Source organism: Coenobita brevimanus, chromosome 2 (assembly GCF_032717465.1).
Source record: "Coenobita brevimanus isolate Jiangsu-jjx chromosome 2, ASM3271746v2, whole genome shotgun sequence".
Classification (NCBI taxonomy): Eukaryota; Metazoa; Arthropoda; class Malacostraca; order Decapoda; family Coenobitidae; genus Coenobita; species Coenobita brevimanus.
This window is the reverse complement of record NC_136955.1, coordinates 517,727-536,903: the sequence shown is the minus strand read 5'-3', so window position 1 is coordinate 536,903 and position 19,177 is coordinate 517,727. Positions and strand designations below refer to the sequence as shown.

Genomic DNA, 19,177 nt, shown 5'->3' with positions numbered 1-19,177 from the left:
CAGGGATTAGGGACTGACTAGGGAGCCAGAGATTGAGTAGCATGGAGAGCTGCCATTAGGTGACTAAGGCCGACGCGTGCAATCATGTTGGAGCCCTTGTAAATATTATTATTATTATTATTATTATTATTACTGCAAACTCCAGGTGGTTTTGTTGAGCTTACGGGAGGCTCACTGAGTTGAATAAGACTAAACCGTACATGTAGTGGTAGGGAGTGACTGTAGTGGGAAGTAGGGTGATGATGATATGAGAATGATGATGATTAGTGATAGAGATGATGTAATGATGATGATGATGATTCGTTTCGTCTTTATCTACCTATAACAAACCGTAACCCCCATCACAACCTAACCACGTCTCCCGTTTCAGTATTTCGTGGACTACAAGCTGCTGGATGAGTCCGGGGAGCGGGCATCGTACTCCACAAACTTCCTTCCCTACATTGGCTACGCGTCCCAAATCCCTAATGTCTTGTTCAACTGGCTGAACATATTTATACAGATGGGGTAAGTACTTGGGGAAGAGGTCTTGAGGTATTAGAAGGATGGAGTGGAGAGGTATATGAGAGAAAGGGGGTATATTTTGAGGGGAGAAAATGGGCAGGGGACAGGGTGACATGGAGGTGATTTGAGATTGGGGTGTCTGGCTATAGATAGATACTTGAGCTACAAGGACAGCATGAGTGGAGAGGTATACGAGAGAAGGGGATTTAAGTTGGGGGGAGGGGATTGTAATGGCAGGGGACAGGGCGACACCATACCTAACCCCTCCAGCACAGCAAGTGTACCCCATGCTAAATAAAAATGGAGGAAGGTAGCATGAAATAAGGGATACGTAAATAAAGAGAAAAGTGAAAGATAAAACACTGGATTCAAGGTTTATTCAAGCTAAAATATATGTTTGCCAAAAATAAACAAAAACAGGATTCATGCAGCCAGGTATAAACAAACTTTTTTTTTTTTAAACTTTATTTTTTATTTATAAGTAACTTTTCTTCTGTTTTTTTTTTTCGTTTCATCTTTTTCTTCTTTCACTTTTTTCTTCTCACCTTTTCTTCTTTCTCTTTTTTCTTCCTTCACGCTTTTTCTTTCTTTGTTCTCACTTTTTTCTTCTTTCTCACCTTTTTTTCTTCTCTCTCACTTGTTTTTCTTCTTTCTCTCCATATTCTTCTTACTTTCTTTTTCTCCCTTGTTTTTCTTCTTTCTCCCTTGTTTTAATTCTTTCTCCCTTTTTTTTTCTTCTTTCTCCCTTGTTTTTCTTCTCTCTCACTTGTTTTACTTCTCTCTCTCGCTTGTTTTTCTTCTCTCTCCCTTGTTTTAATTCTTTCTCGCTTGTTTTTCCTCTCTCTCCCTTGTTTTACTTCTTTCTCCCTTGTTTTTCTTCTTTCTAACCCTTTGTTTTCCTTCTTTCTCATCGTTTTTCCTCTTCTTTTAACTCTTTTTTTTCTTTTCCCACCATTTTCTTCTTTCATACCTTCTTTTCCTCCTTTAACTTCTATTTAACATATTTTTTCTTCTTTCTCACTTCTTTCTTTCCCACTTTTTTCTTCTTTCTCATCTTTCTTCCTCCTCTTTTTAACTCCTTAACAAACTTCTTTTTCAGAGGGAACCTGACAACGAGGATAGTGTGGAGCATCATCGTCGAGGTCATCATCTTCGTCTTCACCGTCATCCTGGCCATGATCGACTCCTCAGAATGGACCGCTGTGTTCTTCTGGATTACCATCATATCGGTCGTCATCCTGAACAGTGAGTGACTCGTAGCTTCAGGTCATTTTATTTCCTATTAGTGGATTCCAGGGGCTTGAAGGGTGAGTGAATGAGTGTGTGGCTCGGAAAAATTTTGGTTAGTATCTCAGTCTGTTGTTTTTTCTTGCATTCTGGATCCTACCCTTCCCTACCTGAGGATGATAATGTTCCCAGTGAATGATAATGATGATGAAAGGACAGATACGAGTTTATATATGGTGTAAAATAGTGTATGCAACACCTTCTTGTCAGAGTTTCCTGTGGGATAAAGATGATGATGGGATGATGCTGACAGTGATGATGATGATGATTGTGATTGTGGTAGCAGTGCAGTGGTGATGACAGTGATGAAAGTGATATGTAATGGTGGTGGTGGTGGTGGTGGTGGTGGTGATGGTAGTGGTGATAAGAGATGAAGCAGCCAGTGTCCAATATAAAACATTTTCTCCACAGTTGCTAATGGAATATACCAGAACACAGTGTATGGTATGGCGGCACGACTACCCTTCTCCTACACCGGTGCTGTCGTACTCGGATCTGTGAGTATTTGACCATTCCTTATCACTTTTCAGCAGGTGAATTATTTTCTTTATATATTCACTCTCATCTTAAATGTCAGGACCAACTTGCCTAGCCCCGGGCTCCTACACTCCTCATGGGGCAATGTAGGATTGGATGGATGGATGGATATATTTTTATGTGAAGCTACAGTACATGGTGAATGTTTTTGATGTATCAGATAGAGCCAGGATTCCAGGGGTTTGCATGGTGAGTGAATGGAAGTGTGGCCTTTTGGATTGGGCAAATTTGGGCTGTCTGGATATTGCAACTCCTCACCCTGCCCTAGGGTGGGAAAGGAGGTCCGGATGATGATGATGATGATTGGTTATGTAAATACTTAAAGTTTTTAAAAGTATATAGATTCAAATACTTACAGTTTTTAAAAGTATGTACATTCAAAGTGCCTTGATTGCTGTAAATTGGCATGCGCACAGTACAGTATGTGAACCAGGCGACCCTTTGCAACTGTCTGTCGGTGATTTAATGTGGTGTGTATTTACTAGAAATGATGACAGTAAGGTAGTTGGACATTAATGCAGCTAGAGATTTACTAGAAACAAAGACAGTAAAGCAGCTGAGTTGATTATTTTTTGAGTAGTGCAGGACAGGATCATATATCATTACAAGAGCCAAGCAGTGTCATGGAAAAATCTTACGTTATATAAGGGATATTCCTGAATGATTTACAGTTTCTGTCTCTTTAGGTTATATAAGGGATATTCCTGAATGATTTACAGTTTCTCTCCCTGTCTCATATGCGTTCTTTTTTGCTCTAATATTCACTTCCTTCCTCAGAACATCAGCGGTACCTTCACAGCCATCATCAACATTGTGGCAATTGCGATGGCCCCCAATATTCGGACGTCAGCCATCTACTACTTCATCACCGCTCTCTTCGTTCTCCTGGCATGCTTTGATACCTACTTTGCCTTGCCTCTTAATGTGAGTGTAAAGTCTATCTGTATCTTTAACCAGATGCCTTAATCCCATAAGGGGTGGCCACAAGCAAATCGCCTCCGTGTCGCCCTGGCCCCCTGCCATTTTTGTGCTCTCCCTCTGTCTCTCACATACCTCTCCACTCCATCCCTCCATCCCATCCTCGGTCTCGCCCCCTTCTTATACCTCCACTCCATCCCTCCATCTCATCCTTGGTCTCGTCCTCCCTCTCTCCCCTTCCACCCAGTATAAATTCCTGTATTTTTTTTGTTACTTGAATCCGTATCACAGATGGAGGTAGGATTCTGAGGGCTGGAATGGTGAGGGAATGAGTGTGTGGCCCCCATTTAATCAAGAATGCTGTTCAAGTTTTCCATCCTTCAGCTTCTCTTGGATATGGCTGGTTAATATCTTTTTGTACGTTACTTATGCAGAGTATGGCGATGTTAGGATGATTTAAGTAACATGGAAGAGGATGGCAAGGAGTAATAAGTAAAATAAATCACTTAGGAATGATTTAAGTAACACAGCAGAGGATGGAAAAGAGAAATAAGGAATATAAATCACTTAGGAAAAGATGTTAGGGGACTTTAACTGATGAGAATACAGGCCAAAGAATCTGGATGAACTAATACTTATCTTTACCCACAGCGCTTCTACCGCTACCATGAAGCCCTACATGAGCGGGCGAAGAGGGCAGGCAAGCGTGACATAGGGCGGCCGAGAATACCCTACTGGCATGTGTTCAGAAAAGCCTTCCCTCAGCTCTTCAACGTGTTCATGGTCTTCTTCGTCACGTTGGCTGTCTTCCCTGCGGTGCTTGCTGGTTGGTCTATCCATCTATCAATCTCTCTATAGCCAAATGCCTTAAACCTCTAAGGGGTGGCCACAAACAAATCGCCTCCATGCCACCCTGTCCCCTGCCATTTTGCTGCCCTCCCCCCAACATATACACTGCTCTCTGCTACTCATTTGATTTGTTAAACCTTTCAGTATGGTGATTTTTGTGCTTGTTGCTCCTGGTGCATGAAAGGACTGCCTTTGTGTGGTGGCACTGATATAACTATGCTGCTTCACTACCCAGTTACATATATATATATTTGGAAAGGTGTACTTGCATATTGTGGGCTCTCCAATGCTGAAGGTGGGGTAATAAGAGATTGAAGGATAGATACATACAGCTACTACTAATAAAAAACAATTTATTGCTGCAGTATTAATAGTTTATTCCAGAAATTGGGATATACAGCAATACAGTCTTGGTCTTTAAATCATCCTAAAGTGCACCTAACCTATGTGTGACCCACTGGAGGGAGGGAAACCCGCAGTTAAGAACACCTATCTTAACCCCTGCCAGGCTGATTCTTTGTAAGGTAGTTTAGCACCCCAGTCTTTGTTTTATAACCATAATTTGGACTGTATGAGGTTTACAACTTGGCCCATGCAAACCAATTCACTGTGCGTCCTATGAGTCTGCAGCTTGGCGAGGGTTAAAGGTGCCCAAACAACTTACTAAGTTGTGTGTGTGTGTAGTGCAAACTATAAACTTTGACAACTTCTGATAGTTTTCCCTTGTCCCACAGACACATGCCGGGTTGATGAGAATTTCCCAGTGCCGCCACACTACTTTCAGGCAGTGACTTGTTTCCTCACCTTCAATCTGTTTGCTATGTTCGGCAATATGCTGCCTGGACTCTTCACTTGGGTATGTAGATACTTGATATTTCCTTTACATACTGCAGGTATCTTGTTATTTAAACTAAGTTCAGTGCTGTACTGGTGTTTTTAATTTTATTGTTTCTTCCACCACATGATTTTATTTGGTTTAGGACAGACCTTTTAGTAGTGAAAGGGTTAATGAAGGCTATATCTAATTCCTTCCATTTGAAAAGTCTCGAAGGTGATTTTGATTCTTGGTGTATTAATACAGTATAACTATTTAGGTAGAGTTAGTAGGGGGGAGTCCTAACTTAAAAGTATAACATGACACTTAATTTTTACACCTTTGCCACAGCCTGGACCAAAATACTTGTGCATTCCCGTGCTGCTGCGTGTGTTGCTCATCCCCGCCTTTGTCTTCTGCCACTACTACCCAATCAACGTGCCGAGGACCATGCCAGTGCTGATTGACTCGGACTGGATATTCTGGACCCTGGCGGTGGTCCTGGGGCTCACCTCCGGCTACTACTCCTCCCTTGCTATGATGTACTGTCCCAGGTAGGTCTAATGAAGATGATGCTCTGGACCCAGGCTCATTTGATTGTGAACCTGGTACTCTGAAGCCTGAAGTTGCAGTCTGGAATGATGATGTGGTGGTTCCACACTCATCTGACATAAGCCTGGAGGACTGAAGACTGAAACTGCCCTTCTTCAGCAGTCCACCACTCTCCTTTTTTGGGGGTTAGTGAGGTTGCTTGGGGATGCTTGTATTACCAGGCAGCTTGGATGCATCAGAGCCACTGGCATTCCTCTCAACCACCTGTAATGACAAAAAATTTAACTCAAAGCCATCCTTATGGTTTCTCGTGAAGTTTTTAGTTTCCCTCTGATACATGGTCACATGACAGATAAATTTGGTTCCCCCAGCCCTTTATTTTCTCCCAGTAATTTTCCTTATTTTTTATTATTATTATTATTATTATTATTATTATTTTTTTTTTTTTTTTATGGACACTACCTCACCCTTTCCTGCCAGACTCCCTCTTAATTACCACTCCTTCACAGTTGCTAATCAATCACCCGGTTACTCAAGTTCAAGGGGGCAAATGTGTGTCTTGTAAAAGTGTTACACTGTTGTTGCACATTGGCTATATTTGAGGAAGGGGGGGGTGAGTTGGGGGGAGGGGAGTCAAATGGTGGGTGACAGAGTGACTTGGAGGCGTTTTGTCTGCGGCCACCCTTTGCGGGATTAGGGCGTCGGGCTATAGATAGATAGATAGATAGATAGAAATTCGAACTGCACGAGAAATTAGTAAAGTATAATGATAAACGTTTATGAGAAGTATGTGTGTTTTTTGTCATGATCAGGGTGGTTTGTGAACATTAAAATAATATTTATTTTAAAATGCAAGAAATAAACATTAAATCATCAGTGTTACAATTTTATATTAATTTGTCTTAATTATATAATTGATTAATTATTTGTGTGAGGGATTTAATTACTTCTGCCGGGGGGAGGGGGACCATTGTGGGTGGGGTAATAGTGGGGGTGTCCAGTGTGGGTGGGGTTTTAATGGGGAAGGGTGTCCAGTGTGGGTGGGGTAATGATGGGGAAGGGTGTCCAGTGTGGGTGGGGTAATGATGGGGAAGAGTGTCCAGTGTGGGTGGGGTAATAATGGGGAGTGGAACTAGAGGGAGTGGGGCAATAGTGAGGGAGGGGGTTCAGTGGGGGAAGGGTACCAGTGGGGGAGGGGGTCCAGTGAGATTGGTGGACCTGTGGGGGAGGTAGTCTAGTAGGGGTAGGGAGTCCAGTGGGAGTGCTGGACTAGTTGGGGAGGGGGTCTAGTAGGTGTGGGGAGGCCAGTGGGAGTGGTGGTCCAGTGGGGGTGGAGTCCACTGGCGGTGTAGGGTGCAGTGGAGGTGGGGGACATTGTGGGGGAGGGAATTCAGTGGGGGTGGTGGACCAGTGGGGGGGTGGGTGGGGGTCCAGTGGAGGGTGGGTGGAGGTACAGTGGTGTTGGGTGGGGCTGAAGTGGGGGTGGATCAGGGACCAGTGGAGTGGGTGGGTTATGGTCCAGTGGGGGACCAGCAGGGATGGGTGGGGAGTCCAGTGGGGATGGGTGGGGGTACAGTGTGGATGGATGGGGGTATATCAGGGATGGGTGGGGGTACAGTGGGGATGGATGGGGGTATATCAGGGATGGGTGGGGGTATATCAGGGATGGGTGGGGGTACAGTGGGGATGGATGGGGGTATATCAGGGATGGGTGGGGGTACAGTGGGGATGGATGGGGGTATATCAGGGATGGGTGGGGGTCCAGCAAGGGTGGGTGGGGCTACAGGGGGGTGGGTGGGGGTTAAGCAGGGGGTGGTGGGGATACAGGGGGGTGGGGGGGGGGCCAGTGGGGATGGGTGGGGTCCAGCAAGGGTGGGTGGGAGTTCAGTAGGGGTGGGTGGGAGTCCAGCAAGGGTGTGTGGGTATACAGGGGGGGTGGGTGGGGGTCTAGAAGGGGGGTGGGGATACAGGGGGGTGGGTGGGGGTCCAGTGGGGGTGGGTGGGGATACAGTGGGGGTGGGTGGAGGACCAGTGGGGGATGGTGGGTGGGGGTGCAGCAGGGGTGGGTGGGGATACAGTAGGGATGGGTAGGGGCTTAGTAGGATGGGTGGGGGCACTGCAGGGGTGGGTGGCAGTAGTGAGGGTGGGTGGGGTACTCTATCCCCATCCACCCCTACTGGATCCCCCACCCACCCCCTGCTGTACCCCCACCCACCCTTGCTAGACCCCCTCTGTACCCTCACCCACCCCCACTGTACCCCTACCTACACCTGCTGTATTCCCACCCACCCTCAGTTTGGGTGGGTGGGGGTCCAGTGGGTGTGGGTGTGGGGGTGCAGCAGGGGTGGGTGAGGGTACAGCAGGGGTGCGTGGGGGTACAGTGGGGGACCAGCAGAGGGATGGGTGGCAGTACAGTGAGGGTGGGTGGGGTACACTACCCCCACCAACCCCCTGCTGTACCCCCACCCACTCCTACCAGACCCCCACTCACCCCTGCTCTACCCCCACCCACCCACACTGAGGGTGAGTGGGGGTCCAGTGGGGGTGGATGGAGATACAGTGGGGGCCCAGTGGAGGTAGAGTGGGGGTGCAGCAGGGATGGATGAGGGTAGAGGGGGGATGGGTGGGGGTATGGCAGGGGTGGGAGGACTCCCACCCACCCCCACTGTACCCCCACCCATCCCCACTGTACCCCCACCCACCCTCACTGTACCTCCACTCATCCCCACTATACCTCCACTCATCCCCACTATACCTCCATCCACCCCCACCCACTCCACATGTGGGCTCAGCTGGGGTGGGTGGGGGTCCAGTGGGGGAGGGACCAGTGAGGATGAAGGACCAGTGAGGGAAAACTGACTAGTCCCCTCCATTGGAGGAGAGGGACTAGACCCCTGCCAGTGGTACCAGTGCAAGAGGGTGGGCCAGCCCCCTGTCCAGTGGGGGAGGGGGGCTGTCTCCATTCCAATGATGAGGGGATTGGAGTCAATGGGGGAGGGTGAGCTAACCCCCTCCAGTTGGGGAGGGGGTCTATACCCTTTTCAGTGGGGAAGGGAGTAGAACCAGTGGGTGTAGGTGGGCAAGCTTCCCTGCAGTAGGGAGGTAAATACTAGTCGTCCAGTGGGGAGGGGTTAGCTACATCAAACTAATGAAGGGGGAAAGGCTGATTATCCTTTCCCTCCTAATTAGTTTGATATACCTAACTCCCCCTCCCCACCCTACTGCAGGGAAACTAGCCCAGCTATCCCCTCTGGCTCTACTCCCCTCCCCACTAAACAGGGTGTAGACCCCTCCCCCACTGGAGGGGATTAACTCATCATCCCCCATTGATCCCAATCCCGTCACCATGGGAATGGGTGCTAGCCCCACTCCTGCACTGGACAGGAGGCTAGTCCACCCTCCTGCACTAGTTCCACTTCCCACCCCACTGGAAGGGGATTAGTCCCCCTTCCCCCCTGGAGGGGGGCTAACCAGCCTTCCCCCACTGGTGCACCACCCCCACTGGTCCTCTCCCCCACTGGTCCTCTCCCCCACTGGTTTATATAGCCAATAGTTTGATAGAGAAAGCTAGGACCAGTTATAAAATGACTGTCTTACTACTGTAAGTGTTTTGCCTATGTTCTTTGAAAAATTATAGATAAATGGCAGTACATAACTATAGCATCAACAGATAGTAATAAACGGATAAGGAAACACAAGAAATGTTTTTTATTTACCCTGTGCCTTCCTTTCTTCTCGGTGTGCTTGAAGAGTGGCTGACATGTGCTCTCCATATGTACAATGCACTAAATTTTACTTAACAGTACAGTAATTACTTTTTTTTGTTTGTTTGTTTGTTTTCACTTCCACACAGTCCATTTAATCCAATACGTTACTTGGGCCACATTCACGTTTCATAACTTCACTATTTACGAAGTTTTCAACTCATGTCAATGAAGTCACTAGGTGGCTTTGGGGTAACTTTTGGCACCACTGACACGAGGGGGAAGAGACAGAGCAGCTGGGGCCTGAATCTCCCTGGGAGGAGGGGGATGGAACTCTGGCTGATGAAGCTCATGCCACAGAAATGTCACTGTACTCTGACAATGTACTGCTTCCGCCTCCCCCATGCTGGCTGGGGTAGGCCTGAAGAATTCTGATATCTCAGGCTGCACTTTTTTCGTCTGCTTTTCATGCATCAACTTGAGTCTCGTAACTCGTACATACTCATAGCACCTTTCAAACCTTCACTCGTACATACTCATAGCACCTTACAAACCTTCACTTGTACATACTCATAGCACCTTACAAACCTTCACTCGTACATACTCATAGCACCTTTCAAACCTTCACTCGTACATACTCATAGCACCTTACAAACCTTCACTTGTACATACTCATAGCACCTTACAAACCTTCACTCGTACATACTCATAGCACCTTTCAAACCTTCAATCGTACTTACTCATAGCACCTTACAAACCTTCCTCCCCTCCCCCATAAGTCTGGGCAGAGTATTAGCAGCATCCATGCCTGCTGCCAGAGAGGGCTCAAACACTTCTGGTACCGGCAACTGGCTCCCTCTCTTCCTAAACGTCTTCAGGAGCTTGCACCTCTGTTGCTACCTCTTCATCTGTCATGTGGAAGTACCCCGGTATACCTCTCTATCCTCATGTAGCCACTCATCCAGGTTGTCAACGCTGGTGTTCCCTTTACCAGCAGATGTTAACACACCTACCACCCCTGTTGCCTCAAATCCTTCAAAGGTGGTGGTGTTCCCTTTGGGGAGGCCCTGTGACCTGTCCAGCCATTTACTCGTACTTATGTTTAAAGCTGTAGATTGAGCAATTATCCCAGCCTGTGGTGCGCAAAAAAATTGATTTTTTCTTTTGAGTTTTTATTATAAATCTGAAGATAAACATCCAGGGTATCATTTGGTTAATAAAAAATAAAAAATAAATAAAATTGCATAGCGCCATGCATAAGTTTACGTATGGGTGGAGTAGTGAAAAAAGAGAAAATATTTTTAGTTTTTGTTTATTATAAACATCCAGGGCATCATCTGCCGTGTTTGCATGATGCCATGCATAAGTTTGCGTAGGGATGGAGTAGTTAGCAGTGATGCACGGCCACTGGAAGGTTAGCACAGCCTGAGTTGCGGCTTGCAATGCGGCACTTCCAAGCCCGGGCTGTGGCTCACAATCCACGGGTTAATGGCACTCGCTTCCATGCCTTGGCCCAGGAGAGCAAGCCATCCTACACTTTGTAATTTTTGAAGTTCTCAAGCATCTTCCTCCCTTAGGAATCTTTTTAGCCAGGGTTATCCACGCCATCCTCTCACCACAAGGCACTGCGTCAGACATAGGCTGCTGGTATACCTTTTTGCTCTTTTGATTATGCCTTGATTCATGGGCTGCTGGATCAATGATGTTGTACAGGCAGGGAGGGCAGAGGCAGCAGTGCCTTACATCCTGTTCTTTGATGCTGTAGTCAACCTGGTGCCTACAAATATAGGGCTGAAGGTACCACTCATACACTTGGACCCACATTTTTGTTGATTAAGGAAGTTCCCTAACACCTAAGTGATTTATTTGGCGTATTATACATTACTGTCATCTTCTATGTTGCTTAAATCATTCTAATATCCCCATATTCTGCATAAGTAAGGTACAAAATGATGTTAACCAGCTGGATCCAAAAATAAAGGGCTGGGGAAGAGCTAGGGAACATTCTTGACCAACGAGAATACGGGTCCAGGTCCTGAGTAAACCACAATTATTCCCGTGGTACTCTATTCGTAACATGGTCAAGTGGTCTTTGATGCCCATCGTGCCCCTGGGACACTTGTTCTTTCCTAGCACAACAGGCTTAAGACAGTGAGAGAACTTTCGGCATTTGCACAGACCACGATTAAGATCCTGGTCTTCGTTACCCTGTGCCGTGGTGTTGATAGAACGTCATGTGCTGCCAGTATGTTTCATGGAAGCAAGTGCCCAAATAAACCTGTCTAGTCTGCAGAGGTGGAATGGATGCAGGTCCTCCTGTATCACGTGCCTTCGGTTGTCAACAAAAGGCTCTACTGGATCCTATCAGTACTAAGGAGCTCACCTGCTATGACCTTGTTTGATGATGCCATGATGCCTCTGGAAGCCACAGCCAGTCAACACTGCGTTTAACGTGTGCCTCAAGTGCACAGCAAGGTACCGTGCAGCATGCTGGATATTGCGGCCCCATACAGGGACACCCTCAATACTCTGCTGCATGTACCAGTTGTGCTCTGCCTTGTCCAGCCCTTCAGTCTTCCTCATTCTATAGACAGTTCTGCCCTTTTCTTTATATTCGATCCTCTTAAAGGTGTCCTCTATTTTCTCCTTGGCCTTAATATTGTCATGCAGTGTAGTCTTCCTCATATCACATATTTGGACGTGTGCACCACGTGGCACACCACACTCATGTTCCTTTAACTTGTACTTCATCACAGGGGACAAGCTTTGCCTCTTGCCGTTAGAGGTTGACGGTGTTGCAGACGATGATGGGTCTTTAAAAGCAATTACAAACCAGTAGAGTACGTGGAATGCATGTCGTCACGCGTGAACTTGGCCGGTGTCAGTGACGGGGCAGAGATGTTGATGGTATACTGTATATGAGGAGTGGTTTAGCATGAGGCAGGAAACGCCACCGCGGCCAATGTGGAGTTAGGTATACCATTCTTTTCCTCAGTCCTTCCTTTATCCCAGGAGAACAGATTTACGGCCAAGTGATCATAGCAATATGGTTGAAAATCCTGCTTTGATAGCCCTTATAGATTTTGTGTGACACTTCTCTAACTTTGGGGTTGATTTTCTCATTTTTATAAAATGCCCTCTCTAAGTGAAAAATTATTATGATTATTTTATTCATTTGGACAGAAATCCTAAAATCACAACAAAAGCCATGAGATACTGATTTAATATTAGGCATACTCCTACAGCTCTAAGCTTTCTTTTATACTCAGTAAAACAGGTTCAAGACATTTTTTTTCTGTTTTTTTTAACAATTTGTACAACTGACTGGCTTAAAGTGAGAAGGTAATAAGGAAGTATACTGAGGGTAGCACTGAAACTTATAGGGAGTAGGTATAACTTCAATGCCAGAATATAAAGAGTGAGTTTTACGCCAGGTACCCCTTTTTTGGATAAGGGCTAAGGCGTTGCCCCTGGGTAGAGGACTCTGGTTTGGAGCGTGTAGCATTTTATGACCGGATGCCCTTCCTGATGTCTACCAATGACCCTTGGGTGGATTCGATCCCCCGACCCTTTGGTCAGAACGGAGCGCTCTAACCCACTGAGCCACGGCTGCTATCAGTTAATGACTAAAAGCAGCAGCAACAAATATATATATATGGACTACGTGAGAACTGTACTGTTTGGCCATCACTTTAATAAACGAGGCTCAAGCAAGGTCATCTCTTGAGCTAAAGCCTTACCCTTTAAAACACAGTACTGTCCACTTGTAGACTTACCTTTCAAAACACAGTACTTAACCTGAAGTCTATCTATCTACCTCTATCTATTGCCAGACGCCACAATCCCGTAAGAGGTGGCCATTTGACTTGTGAGTTATTTGTTTTACGGGGAGGGGCACTAACCCTCCACCAACCCACTTGCTGACACGTAGGGAGTCCTGAAGTCCTTAAGTCTAAAATACAGTACTGCTTACATCATGACAAAAGGCCTCTTGTAATTTGAATAAAAACTGTAGGGATACGAAACACATAAACAGGAGACGTTACTGGACTGAGAGGATTTAGTGGCGATGGTTTTAAGATTAATATTTCTAATTAACTCCCATTAAAAAGGAATATTTCTCACTCTCAGGTACATCCCAACCTTTAACCCTCAGTGGATATAGCTTCTAACTCACTGAAAGAGGAATATTTTTAATGTTATGATCAATGTAAGAGGAATATTTTGAACTAATTATAAGAGGAATATCCTGTGCTTAACCCTGTGCATCCCTGCTACCTTTTTGGTTAGTTTACTCTCACTGCTGCAACACAAATTTTATTCAACTTAGCAAGGGCCTCTCATCTATATAATTATAAATTTAAGTATGTATATGACATCTCTAGAGTGACGAATTAATATGAAGCTGACAATTATATTTTTTATTTATTTATTTTTTAACTGTATACCCGCACCTCCATTTTGAAAAGTTAATACTAAGTTGAAATCAGATGACGAAATTAGCTTCATATTCTACTTTTAATCTGTTACTATAAATAAGTATTCAAGGTGGAGAGATGGCAATATTAAGCCAAGCTGGAGTAAAAAGAGTATAATCAAATCTATCCTGGTGGTAGTAAGAATGAATTTAAAAAAGGGGAAGGCGAGGGAGGGACCGGGATTGAGATGGAGGGGTGGGGTGGAGAGGTAGCTATTATATGAGTGGGGGGCAGGGATGTGTAAACCGGAGAGAGGGCAGGCTGATGGCAGAGAAAAGATAAGAGGAGGGATTTAATTTACAGCCATCTCTTCCAACAGGAAGGTATTTTTATCTTATTATTATTATTATTTATAGAAACCAATTGCCTAGAAACCAGCAAATTGTTCCCTCTTAAGAAAAGTAAATAAATAAATTAATAAAGAGCCAAATTCAGGGGAACTGAAGGGGTTAACTGAAAACATGACAAAATTAAGGGGACATCAAAAACGAATAAGTAGAGAGAAGGTAAAGAAATAGGTAAATAAAGGCAACATACACTGATGTCTTACTGTATATATATATTGTGGTGACATCATCCTTTCAATTGCAGAACTGTGGAGCCAGAGTATGCCCCTGTGGCTGGCATGATGGGAGCGGCCTCTCTCATTACGGGCATCTTCATCGGCATTGTATTCCAGGTTGGTGGAGAAGTGCATGTTCGGGTGCAGTCTGTAATAAGAGGGAGTATGGTATTAATGAGTGCTGAATGAGTGATCTGTTTAATTATTGTAGATGCTGAAGACCCTGTATAAATAAACAGATGCTCAAGTGTCAGAAATAAATGTCTATCTATATGAATAAATGATCTGTTTATTCAGTTATTGTTTATGTTGAAGAACCTGTAATAAATAAACAGATGCTCAAGTGTCAGTAATGTGATAATGTTTAATGAGATTATAATAAACGTTTAATGTGTTTATAATGAATGTACAATGTCTATCTAATGCCAGATACCTTAAGCCTGTAAGGGGTGGCAATTTTTTCCCCATAGGTGTATGAAAACCACTATTATTAACCTGCTATACTGTACAGTTAACATTTTTTCTTTGGCAGTCTGTTATTAACCTCCTATACAGTTAACATTTTTTCTTTGTCCCCGTAGGTGGTATGCACATTGGCAGTGACCAACATTGAGTTTGAAATCCCCGGCTATGACATCCCATTCCGGAACTGCACCAACCGACTCAGCTAGGAGGAGCAGAAATCGGCGTGGGGGTGAAGGCGGGAGCGTGTTTTTGTTAATCTAGTAACTAGTTATATACGATAGTTATGACACAGCCAGAGGTCAAGGGTATAGGGGCAGTATTCATGAAGTTTCTCGAGTTTATCCGTCAGTCAGTTAATAGAGAATATCTGTGGAAACGTGATTCTCATTTTAAATAATTCTGCACTTGGTTATCAGAGAAGTTGGGGAAGTAACAATCTAAGTGTTAGCATCAGTTATTTGTGCAAGCACCAGATATTCTTTTCCTCAATTCAGGATGAATTTTTTGTGACGGAGCTTTAATTGAGGCTATATCTAATGCCTCAAGCTTCAGAAATCTCGTGTAAAATAAAGCTGTCTGGAACTAGCAAGAACAGACTTAAAATATAAACTTAAAAACACATAAATTGGTTCAGGGTGTGGTGTACGATAATTCTTTTTCACCATCTTTTTTTAAAAATTCTGTTTTTTCAGTTGTTACTCTTATTTCTTTGTAAACTGTTAATATATTCCCACTTGATAATTTCTTCCGTACCTACAGGTTACCTAATATATAGCACCAAATGGCTGGGAGATATAATATTTTGGAGCCATAAAGTTACATTACTTTAAAGGACTTCGCTGACATATAACAAGAGTTTCCTGTAAATGATAGCTTGTTTATGCATTTATATATCCATTCATGCAGGTGTACACTGCATAACCAAACCAGAGTGAATAATTAATGGGAAAAACAACGAAACGTAATGGTTTGGGAAATTGCGAAATCAGGAAGAGCCTTCATGAATATCGTCCCTGTTCTGTATTTCACTTCTGTTGTGTGGGAGATGAGGTCTGAAATGCATATCTTAAGAAAGAAGGAGGGGAAGGTTGATGGTAAAGATGGGAAGGTAGCTAGAGAACAGACAGGGACAGGTAGACAGAGAGACAGAGGGGAAGGTAGATGGAAGAAGCATAAAGAGGAGAAGGCAGATGGAAAAATAACGAAGACAGGATAGGTTAATGCAGAATGAAAAAAAAAAATCAGTCATGTACATGAATTAAGTCTGCATTTCACTACTACTGTGAGAAAGTGTATTAAGTCTGAATTACATATACTGTACTGGTATGGAAAAAGGAGATCGCAGATGGACATAATAGTGGAGATGCATATATGCTGATTATAAAAGCTTCATGATTTTTGTAACATATGCACTGTATTCTTGTCGATTAGGGAGAGTACCTAGCACCTCCTCCTTACCATTTATTTCTGCATATAGTGTGTTAATTCTGTATATGTTATGCAGTTGTTTGGTATTAAAAAAAGACATAAATACCACACGAAACAATACCAAGGTGTCGTATGCAAAATAAACTGCAAAGGAAGAGGTGTCAAGCAGACGAGAATGCAGAAACTAGAATCTGGTCTCATTCTGTGGTATTTTTTCACTACATATCTAACATAGGAAAGAATGTTGATCTTTTCCTTGATATAATAAACACTGTGTAGGAAAGACTGATCAATTGCATGACTATTTAAGCTGTAAATGCATGTGCTTTTCTCGGCATTTCCCCCAAAACATGAAGGTAGAAAATGGGATATATTCTTGACTCTGGCTGTCCATGTGAATACTGAGGCCTCGTGTTTATATGTATATTTACCCTTGGGGGGAGGGGGGAGGGGTGGGATACAGTAACTATGTGCCCAAAAATATTTAAGCTGCCTGAATGTCTTTTTAAGCTTTAGACTGACTGAAGCTGGACTTTGAACAGTGCAAGGCAACTGTTATATTTAGGTCTCAAGATGAAGGACTTTAACAAACCTTTTAGGATAGCCAAGCATCAAGTCAGTCAGCACTAGAATGTGGAAGGAATATTTGTCTCATCTCTGACTCCAGGCTGGGTTATTGAAGCTGAGATTGCAAGTGTGGACAAGCCCTATGTTTTTTATGATGACTGTGAGGCATATGATGATTGAACATATATGACTTTTCTGAATATGGAGGCTGCTAGAGATCAAGCAGTGTGGAGAGCCACCATTAGAAGACCAAGGCCGACACATACAAGCATTTGGAGCCTTCATAAACTATACATTACAACAACACTGTAATGCTGGTCTAAAGCTGATCATATACAGCAACAGGTGTTCCATAAATGTGATGATGATTGACTGCACTGTAATATGGGATCGAGGCTAATCCTAATAATTACATGTGTTGCATAGATGAACATGAAAACTTTGGGCTTTCCTTACACCCTTCCATACTCAGTATTAATGATCCACCCCTACTTTTTCAAAAAGACTCAGCTAAGATCATTATCCTAACCTGTTAAAACTAGTGTAGATCTTAAACGAGTCTCTTAGCGTTAAAAATGTGATACATGGCAAGTGTTCCTCTCCGTCAAAGTGCGGAAATTAGTGATGCAGCAGGTTAAAGAAATTCACCACTAAGTCATTCACAGTCGGAACCTAGTGACTCAAACAAGCTTTAAATGTCTTTCAGCGCTCAAGTAATTCACCCGTAGAGCAAGCATAGGGAGAGACGCCAAGGCCAATATATCTCATCCACTTAGGAGACTTTGAGCACGTGTTCCTTAGTGATTTACTTTGCAAAACTACACCTTGATATGGTCTAGTGTGTTGTTTATTTATTTATTTATTCATTTTTTTTTAGCCCCTGTATTTGGTGTATTTTCAGTTTTATTCTTGCAAACACCACATGATTTTCATTCCATTTCTTATCACTGAATGGGATAATTAAGGCTCTATCTGGCCCTCTCAGTCTGGAAAATTGGAGTTGAATAAAATATCTCAAGGCAGCAGGACTAAACAGAAAATGGAAAATGCATTATCGGCCTGAAGAGGCTCATTTTAGGATTGCATAAATAACATACAAGAAAAAAATAATGTATATGCAAAAATTCAGCTAGTAAGGAAGAAGTGCTAGTCTCCATAGTGAATAAGAATGTTGTCCTAGGTCATTAACAAACTTGCCTAAAGCCGAAAACACTTACTAAATACCAGAGGTGGGTAGAGTAAGAACTGTAAGTGATATACGAAGATTTGTAGCACCTTTTCCTCAGCAGTCTCTCTCACTGTAACTCTCTCTCTCTGTATATTTTATCTTTATATTCTTTTGTACATTACTGAGGGAAGATCTGTTAGTACTAAAATAATAGAGCATAACTGAGTGGTAAGGTGCAACAGGCATAACAAATCACTGAGAATACGTGCTGCAAATCCTCGTATCTCACCAAGACTACGAACCTGAGACTGGTGTGTGCAGTACCAGTGTGTCTGATCATAACAAATACGGAAGGCCGGATACTACAACCAGTGTGAAGATCGTAGAGTTAAGAAATGAGTGCCAGAATGCTTATCAAACCACCTGAAGTGTAGTATACATGGTGTTGTTGAATGTAGTGTTAATACTTAAGGAGACTTCATGGTGAACTTAATCAAATTGTTGTGGAGGTGGAGGATTGTGAAGGAGGAGGACAGTGCACGAGGATGGAGGGATGGAGGTGAAAATGAAGAGGAACAGCAGGAGGGAGAGAGGATGGAAGGACAGAAGAAGGAAGAGGCAAAGAAAAAGAAAAAAGCTGAGTTGGAGAGAAGAGTGAAAAGGAGGAGGAGGAGGGGAAAATATGGGAGGACAGAAGTGTGAAGAGGAGGAAAAAGTGTAAGAGGACAGAAGAGTGAAGAGGTGAAAGATAAATATATATAAATTAAGGGAAACAATGATGAGAGAAAAAATGACACCAGTTTCAGAAAATGTCACATGATACTGACTGAGCGTAGAGACTTGAGTGTGTGCGAGAGATGGAACTATATTTTCTGACACTGCCTTCCGAATGTTTATACATATATAGTAATTTCTTATTAAGCTTGTGGAAGGAAGTGGTTTAAGTTTTGTTATATATTTAGTCATTCTTTTATAACTTGAAGAAATAAGAGGAGAGAGTTGGTGAAAGGATGATGGTAGAGAATGAGGATGGCTGAAAAGCACAGTAGAAATTTAGAGTTGTAAAAGAAAGGAAGAAATAAAGGAGAAAATGACGAGGGTGTGTGTGTATGATTCAAGACTGATCCTGCGCGTGACACCCAATGGTACCGTAACTCCGTGTTTTACCCTACACGTATTCATGTGAAGTTGTATAGTGTTTTGTATAAGAATGTTCCCTAATGCTTATATATTACTGGCAAAACAAATGGGCAAAGGCTTAGTATGTGGAGGGGTCTTTTAATCCATACTAAATAATGTTTAACACCATATATATGACAGGATGTGGAGGTCACTGATGCAGCC

At 43.6% G+C, this 19,177-nt stretch overlaps 1 protein-coding gene across 1 annotated transcript in view; it reads left to right on the top strand.

The window, feature by feature from the left end:
- Ent2 (Equilibrative nucleoside transporter 2) overlaps nt 1-15,395 on the top strand; it is a 50,364-nt gene extending 34,969 nt beyond the window's left edge. Inside the window, exons 4-12 of the mRNA XM_080265441.1 lie at nt 371-507; nt 1,604-1,749; nt 2,203-2,288; nt 3,106-3,252; nt 3,898-4,072; nt 4,830-4,951; nt 5,261-5,463; nt 14,235-14,322; nt 14,787-15,395. Coding sequence (XP_080121567.1) covers nt 371-507; nt 1,604-1,749; nt 2,203-2,288; nt 3,106-3,252; nt 3,898-4,072; nt 4,830-4,951; nt 5,261-5,463; nt 14,235-14,322; nt 14,787-14,876 — 1,194 coding nt within the window. The 3' untranslated portion in view covers nt 14,877-15,395. The remainder of the gene's footprint in view (nt 1-370; nt 508-1,603; nt 1,750-2,202; nt 2,289-3,105; nt 3,253-3,897; nt 4,073-4,829; nt 4,952-5,260; nt 5,464-14,234; nt 14,323-14,786) is intronic.
- Nucleotides 15,396-19,177: the final 3,782 nt, after the last annotated feature.